We start from the raw sequence: 8519 nt of genomic DNA, 5'->3' as shown, positions 1-8519 counted from the left end.
CCCTCGTGGATTTGGTAGCTTTTAGAAAAGCTCAAGATGAAACAACAGGGTTGAAAATGAAGATGAGTCTGAAGAAACAGAGTCCATATTAAGGACTACATCAAGGCAAGAAGAGTGGCAAAACTTTATTTTTTCCATTGTTATTTTATCTACAGAATGCCAGCCAGTGGTATTCTTTAAAATGACTGTCGTTACTGGCCAAAGAACAGGCAGAGAAGCATCTCTAGGGATCCTATGAGGATTGTTCTAGACATCTGACAGGTGAAATTGCTCAGATTATATTCCAATTATATGTCCTATATAATTGCTGATTGAACCACTGTATTGTATGACTTAACTGTAGTCTGAGTCCCCTTCCTCACTTGAGGAAATGGAGAGGACCCTCAGGTTCTGCATGTGCTACCCCTCCTTACTGATTAAAGCCTCTCTAGGAATATGATTGAGTACAAGCAGCAGTGAATTTATTAAACCACTAATTTTATCAGCCTATAGGGAGGTAATTGTCTCAAGAAATCATCCCTAGGTTTAGTGTGTTGGATAATTTCTGACCTATCTACAACCTCCTCTTGAATTAATGCATCATGACTTTTATCATGCAAATTACATAAAATATGTAATTTGTCAATCACATCACAGAAATTACATACTTAATGTCATTTGTTCAAAGGCCCAGTGGTGCATGTCAGGTTATCATGCCTTCTGTTGGTTATCTACGGACTATGTCATTCAGCAATATTTATCATTCAAAAGGAAAAGATAATTATCTCAGGTTAATGCATCAAGCTAAAAACTAGAGATTGTAAGCCCAGGGCACGCATTTCCTTTTTGTTTACTATAAAGAAATCAGACATTCACTTCTACCCTCACCAGTACAATATATAGAGAATTATTTTGGATATCATGCTGACATTCTTCAGTCTATCAGTATAATGGAGAATTTTTCAGTTATAAGACATGAGTTGAGATTCCTACAAATATTTTTTTTCTTTTAGCCTTAGCATTGAATATTGAACTTCCATAGGATTGATAAATCTCGTAGGTAGAAATCCTGCTATGTAGCAAATATGTCTGTGTGCTGGTGAGATCATGATGAAGGGAAAGTACACATGCATATGTAACCCCAAATATGGAGTAGGGGAGTAAAGTGGCTCTTTGTGTGACCAAAACCAGAAACTGAGTTGAAAGAAAAAGTTAGAGGTACTACTATTCAGAGTAATCCCTGGTTTAGGTTTTTCACTTTGTATTTCAAAGTACCTCTTCTGATCACATTTTATGTGGAAACTTTTGTTAATGTACCACTCTTATTTTCCTGACAAACCTGTCAGTTTCCTTTGATAATCTGGATGATTTGGGGGGAATAATTTCATATGATTAGCACTCAGTAAAATAACAAACATGGCTAAACAAATAAATCATAAAAATTAAGACTTGAATCCCTAATCCTGCCACAAATTCAGAAAAGCACCTGGGGTTTAGTTTTCTTACCAGTAGGGGATGCTGCAGAGGAGTGGATAGGACAGTAAGGAATCCATAGCCCTGCTATAAAACTACTTGCATTAAATTGTGATTGCAGGAACACAGCCAGGCCTAAAAGTAGATTATAGGAAATGTTGTAAAGTAATGTCAGTGTGCTTTCCCTCAACTTATTCAATTTAAATATCAGAAGATGTAGAGTAAGAAAAGGAGATATAAAGTGATACTTTCCATAAGGGGTTGAAATTAGTTCAAGAACCAAAGGTTGCCCAATAGTGTATGTTCAGGCAATTCTGAATGGGGCTCACATGGTTTGCCCAAACTATGTATAGTAATTAGACTTGGCACAGGCCTTACACACTGAACAATAGGTGTTTTTAAAACAGCCATGCCACTGTCATATTTTATGGGAAAGCCATTGTCAATTTCATCTTTGAACTACAAAATTTGATAGTGTGCCAAAAAATTAAGATGGTGAAAATTTCCCTCCTCCAATACAACTGCATAATAGACATGACAACTCTGAATATCAGCACACCTTAGATAAATCCTAGGATGCAAGTGGAAAAATATTCTTGATGTACACGAGGGGTTATATATTCTACAGAATCACAATATTTTGTAACCCTTTTAATAATTCTAGGTGGCTAGAATAAGCCTCAATCCCCCTTTGCATAATTCAGTGAGATAAAACAATAGAGTATTTCTATGTATATTTCTATCTGAACTGTACTTGATTTTAGTGCATTTTTTTTCTTGAAAAGAGTTTATTGTTTAAACTCTTTATATAAGAATGTATAGTTTACAATTCACAAGCTTTTAGACTTTATGGAATAAGTATATGACACAATTCATTACTAAATATATGTATTCTACAATTCATATGCTTGATTCATCACTCAAAACAGAATTAGAAATATATATGTATTTATTTATATTCTTTTTGAAATAATACTCTGGCCAAAGGCCTTTTGATAAATTCTGAAACTTACATAAACATCATTTTGTGAAAACATTTTTTCCAAATGACAATTAAAACTATTTCATATGCTTCAGTTATGTAGTATACTTACAAATCTGATATTCTGAACTTAATTGCTTTGTTTTAGTGGAATGTCTTAATTTAGTACTCCAAGTTTTTCCTTTAACTTCATGTTATCTTTTCCTAGTCTTTCCAATCCTTCACATGATGAAAATGTACTTTGGGAAAGAAAAACATACAGCAATACTGCATAAGGAATTATAGCTTATACATTCTTAACCTTAATTTAAAAATGGACTTGTTCGCATAATTTTTATGAAGAAACCTTTCATTCCATAAGTATACTACTTATTCATGAAACACTATAGATTAATATTTTTCAGTTGTAGAAATAAGGCACAACTCCTGAGCTATGATAAAACCCATTTAACCTATACTTGTACTGAATCTTCCTTTAATATTTTTTAATTCAAGTTATAAGAAAAAAAATGTAGCATACTTGAGGTACTTAACTTCTGGTACTTCAAAGAGTGTAGATGGTTGAAAAATCTTACTATATGCTATCCTTTCATTTTTATGGCATAGAGATCTTTAAAATAGTCTTGCACGGCTTATTATTTTCTTTGTTTTCTAGTTCTATACTTGACCTTCTAATGCATTCATGTGCCAATTGTAGAACATGTCTTTAAATTTTCATATTTTACTAGTTGCAAGCAAGCAAATTTTCACTAGTTGCAAGCAAAGAAATATTTGTATTTCTTTGCTTGCAACTAGTCATATGCTAAAATGAAAAGAGCTGACATTTTCCCTCTTAAATATGCATTGTAGTACAGTTCCAATAATGCCCTAACAAACAATAGGCTTGCTTTCCAAAATAATATTGATTAGGTAGGCCTAATGCAGGAAGGGCCCAAATGGGTGAAAAACAATAGAAAAGTTCCAAATTAGAGGAAGGTTCAAGAAGGAAATAAGCCACTAATATTGCATTTGTTTAATGGAAGGAATTAATGTATTTTTATATATTTTGTGTGGCTGCCATCATCTATGTCTTATCCATGTACAGAATTAGCTTTATAAAGTGCACTAAACTCATAGCTGCTGAACCATGGTTTTCTACTTAAAAAACAAACAAACTAGCAGACGAAGAAAAAATGTTATTTTAAATACCCCAATGGTTAGGTTAAAATAATATACCAAATGAAAGCCCGAGTACTTAATGGCTTAGCACAATACTCAGCTCAACTGTACATGTGATATATTAGGAGCAATGGATTGTTTAACCTCCAAAATGTCATTATGATTTAGGAAGAAATCTGATGTCATATTATTGGTCCTGGTTTCCTGCAAGTAGCTAGTACCCTTTCCCTTTAATTCTAAATCATTTATAAAAGAGGGAGTTTGTGCAAACTGCTTGTGTAAACAGGTCTTCTGCATTTGACGATATGCAATATAATAAAATGCAACAAGCACTTTGGGAATAAAGAAGTTCAAAGAATGTGAGATTCTTTCACCTTTTTTCTGTATAAGTTTCCATTCTTTGAAAGTCATTGCAGTTAGAACAAATGAATCATATGAATCATTGGTTCCTTTTCATTATATAGTGCTCTTCAAATAATTCAAACTGATTATCTTGTTCAGCAATACCAAGCAGTCTGCTTGTTCAGTAACTCCAATAAACCAAACTATCCCTAATTCCACTGTACTGTGATAGAAGGTATTATTGCTTGATATATACAGAATCTCCATACCATTAAAGCCAGACTAAACATTTTTAAAGTAAATATGAAGCTTACTGTAAAGATACTTCACTTAGTTTGGTTTCAGTCCTATTAATTTCAATGGCAGAGTGGTAGGTTAAACCCATATATTTTGGCGGATCCAGATACACTTTTAATTCTTCAATATATTGACAACTTTTCCACAAACACATTACCATTAGAAATAGCCATTTTACAGTTCCACTCAGAACATGTTCATGCTTCTTTGCAGTACACATGGCAAGAATGCTCAGACATTTACCATGTAAAACCAAAACTTAATCTTCAAGAAATAGGCTGCTTTATCTCATTTTCTAATGGCTTTGACTGAGATGGTGCAACTAATGAATATTCCACTGTAGAATGATGACTGACATCCACTTTGACCAAAACTTCATAGTATAAAAGATAAAAAACAGGTGTTATAATGCCTACTACCACCATTATTACCACTGCTGTCCACCATCCGATCCCCCAGTCTGCACCATAATAAGGATCTTTCTGTCTGACAGGTTTACCATCTGGTTCAAAGTTCAATTGTTGGGTTGATAAAGCAGAAACAACTTCATTAAGATTTTCTCTTTTGGTAGCATTGCACTTCACTATTTGTTCTATATCACGGTCCACTTCTTTCAAAAAGTTACCAGCTGTTTCAGTAGATAAGAACTCAGGTGCTAGTGATGAATCTGAGAATTCTGTGGAATATGATGAGGCGGCAGATCTTGAATTCTGTCTATTTTTTGGAAAACAGTGTGTCTCCGTCAGAAGGCTGAACTTCTTAACTGGAATTTTAATAGTTCTTAATGCAAAGAAGTCCTGATCCGTGATAAGATTGTTCACCCGTTTGATATCTGCTACCTGAAATGTTATAATAAAATAAATTAGCTTCATTTAAAAAGTTAACTGAATCACTCCTGTTTCTTCAACTCGTTTTTAAAAAAGAGCCTGCTCTCTTCTCTCAATACTGATACAAAGTCTTGCTTTCAATATCAAACTAAATTATATCAAATAGTCAAACTGCATATTAGTGTTCACATGGCTAGCTCTAATTTTACAAAACATTTTTTTATTCCAGGAAAATGAATTCTCTTGAAGATCAAAAGTGCTGGTTCACTGATTTTGGCTTAACCATTGAACAAGGACAATCCAAGTGAATCACATAACCTCTTATCTGGTGAAACACGTTATGTCATAGCCTTAGTGCCAGTACTTTTTTGCTTTCATCAAAAAACAAAGATATGTCACTATCTGAAAATTAGTCATTGTGCTATATGAATAAGAGCTCAAGAAAGATTTGAGGTTACCAACAATAACAAGTACCTGTTCTCCTTAGCTAAAAGCTATTTTGAAGTTTTTTTTCTTTAAAAAAAAATAATCAGAAGACAGAAGGGATAAATCATCAATTCCAGCTACTTCACAACTATGGGAAATGGATCGTCTAAAATAATCAGGATGTGGATGTTTGTTCAGGACTGGTTCTTAACATGTATGTTGTTATTCATTTGATTTCGGCTCAGCGTGTAGTATGAAACAAACTGTGAATCAAGGTTAAAGGCTAGGCCATAGTTTGCTTAAAATTAATGACTGAATAAAATGCCTAAACAATTACAATTTAATCATAGTTAGGCAAACCATGGCTTGAAACAATGCCAATCAGAGTCATTGTTTTAAAGTACTACACAAATATAATATTCCATATGCATCCATTCTAAATGCATTTAGTAAACTAATACTATCAAACAAAAATTACTAAATATAAGAAAGCCATTTGAATATGGCTGTAACCTTTTGCACAAGTATTAGTCTGCAGTAAAATTATTTGATCCTATATATCTTGCACTCTATTTTTCATAGTTTAAAATCAATTTAATTGTAATTAAAATTACAATATTTTATACAAAAATTCTGGCTAATTATTTGTACAAATATACATATACCCTCCATATACATGTACGACCACTAAGAAAAATATTATTCATATACACACATATATACAAATATATACATATACATACACACATGCATTGACCACTAAGAGAAATACACTAAGAGAAATAATCACACCTGGAAGAAAGTTGACTTTGTATGAATAAAAATAAAGAATTCTAATCCTATACAATCCTCTAACTTTTGGAATTTTCTATATAAATTTCATAAAATATTGTTAGAGAAGAAAAATATTGAAATTTTAGCAATTACCAAAACCAAAATTAACTTTGAAAAACCACAGGCTTCTATTTGACAAACATATACTGCATATTTGTACAATCCATAATCTAATAAGTAATCTTTCAAACTGTTTTTTTGCATTATTTTATTTAAAAGCATTCTACATTTATATGTCTCTAACATATGATACAATTGTATGGAACTAGAAAAAGATAAACTTACTGAACAACTATACTGAAGAGCTAATGCATTTAGTGTATCTCCTTCTTGTATATCTTTAGTTATAAATACAATATCATCCATTCTTTCTCTTGAAGTGCTTCTCCGAGTTTTCTCTTTTCCCCGAGGTCGCAGTTCATATATTTCAACTTCATCTTCCAAAACATCACTGTCAGAACTAAGATTGTTCCCAAATGGATATACGTGGCTATCCACCGAAATGGGCTGTACAACAGCTGGGAGTTGGAAACTTAAAGTCTGACTTTTTCCTGTCATTCTACCAGCAGAAATCTAACAGTGAAAAGAGAACAAAAAGAGGGCAACTAAGCACAAACGTTTATAAAGATGTATATATTTTTATTCCTTTAGACAATAATTCAATGAACACAGATCCTTCAGGTTCATTTCTTTTTTAAAAAAAATCAATAAACTGTTGAGACAGCATTATTTCCATATAAGATTGGACTTAGTTATAGCAGAAGAAAGCAAAGTAAATTGCAGAGTAAATTATAACCCAATTGGCAATATAAAAACTTTGTACTAGGATAGATTAGAAACAGCATTCGACATCAGAAATACTTGTTTGCAACAATCTTTGATCAAAAGGTTTGAAAAGTCAGACTTCAAAATAAAGGCATCATGAACTCCCTTGTTTGTAACAAATTTGATCAAAATAAACTGAATACATACACTCAGACTCCTGCAATTAGGTATCAAAAGACTGCTATGGATAAACAACTTCCAAGATGATCCCTGATCTTAAATACAGGAAACAGAAGCAATTATTCCGTTCTTCTGGATCAAGAGCTGCACCTGGTTTCTGATGGCTATGCCACAGACGCCTCTCCAAACTGTGTTGCAAAAACTGAATGTGAATTTCATTTACGCAACTATTATTGTAACCTTAGTTAAAATCAAATAGCTGATATGATGATTCACCGGTTGCTTTTGTCACTATTCACATCTGGCAAGAAGTTCCCAACGTCTCCCGCATGCTTGTGAAACCTCAAGCACTTACACGTCAGCAGGAAGAAGGGCTCGGACCAAACAGTCCCACAAAGTAAAGGGCAAATGAAAACTCCAGCTGATAAACGTGTCATCTTGGAGGACTCTTGAGTTTTAACCGCCACCCCCCCAAAAAGTCAGTAGCTGAAGCATTTCCCCACCCTAGCAATAAAAGGAAAAGATACAACATCCTGATGCCACGCATCAAAAGCCGGGAAACTGGAACAGGAAAATATGATTCCAACAAAGAGGATGGGCGAGTTTGTGATGGAAAAAAGCACCAGGGTCCATGGCAGATCGGCAAAGCTGTTCAATGGTCCCCCGCAACATCTCTCGCCGTTGCCATTTGATCAGCCTCCGCCCGACTCCAGAAATTATTTTTCTAAAAAACTGCCCTCCTTTTCTGTATTACATACAGACTGGCAAGCAGATTACCCACCAATTTACCCAGGAGCGGCCATTTGCGGACGATGCGTTTTTCGGTGCCGGCTCAACGTTCTCTGCGGATGCCACTATAGAAAGCCTCGGAACTGAAACCAAACACAGCTGCTTTGCAAGAGCGAAAGCGCCCGCGCGTCCACAAGATGGCGGGCACTCTGCTCGCTTTCCTCTCGTGAGATGCCAAAATCCCGCGACGGCATTATCCAAAATGGCAATACGCTACTCCCGCGAGATTTCGCAACAACCCATCTGCTCTTTTACAGCATTTATTCCCCCCCTCAATAATTTCGTGATATTTGTGCTTGAAAAACTCCATCCATAGTGCAGACAAGATCGTCATGTTACAGACTTTGTATACTGTACACCAGTGTTTTCAAATTCGGTTATTTTAAAATGTGTGAAATTCTGGGAGTGAAATCCATACCTCTTTCCTAAGTTTTAAAAGCGCCTACTGCAGCAATCTGATGTGTCTA

At 34.4% G+C, this 8519-nt stretch overlaps 1 protein-coding gene across 4 annotated transcripts; it reads right to left on the bottom strand.

Annotated features, from left to right (window-relative positions):
• Positions 1–2383: 2383 nt before the first annotated feature.
• LYSMD3 (LysM domain containing 3) lies at positions 2384–8220 on the bottom strand. Of its 4 annotated transcripts, XR_015742262.1 has the most exons (4): positions 8045–8220; positions 6604–6891; positions 4249–5070; positions 2384–2673 (listed from the first exon to the last, which is right to left on the bottom strand). XR_015742262.1 is itself a non-coding variant. In XM_026718980.2 (3 exons), exons 2-3 carry the CDS (start codon positions 6874–6876, stop codon positions 4498–4500), a joined length of 846 nt encoding a protein of 281 aa, XP_026574765.2. In that variant the 5' UTR covers positions 6877–6891; positions 8045–8220; the 3' UTR covers positions 2384–4497. The 4 variants fall into 4 exon arrangements, 3 of the variants coding, with proteins under 3 accessions (XP_026574765.2, XP_087783194.1, XP_026574774.2); XM_026718980.2 differs by having other exon boundaries at positions 2384–5070; XM_087927068.1 differs by lacking the exon at positions 8045–8220 and adding an exon at positions 7619–8002 and having other exon boundaries at positions 2384–5070.
• Positions 8221–8519: the final 299 nt, after the last annotated feature.

Source organism: Pseudonaja textilis, chromosome 2, assembly GCF_049901715.1.
Source record: "Pseudonaja textilis isolate UNSWEBS1 chromosome 2, rPseTex1.2, whole genome shotgun sequence".
NCBI lineage: Eukaryota > Metazoa > Chordata > Lepidosauria > Squamata > Elapidae > Pseudonaja > Pseudonaja textilis.
The sequence above is the reverse complement of the archived record's forward strand: the minus strand, read 5'-3'. Positions and strand labels throughout refer to the sequence as shown.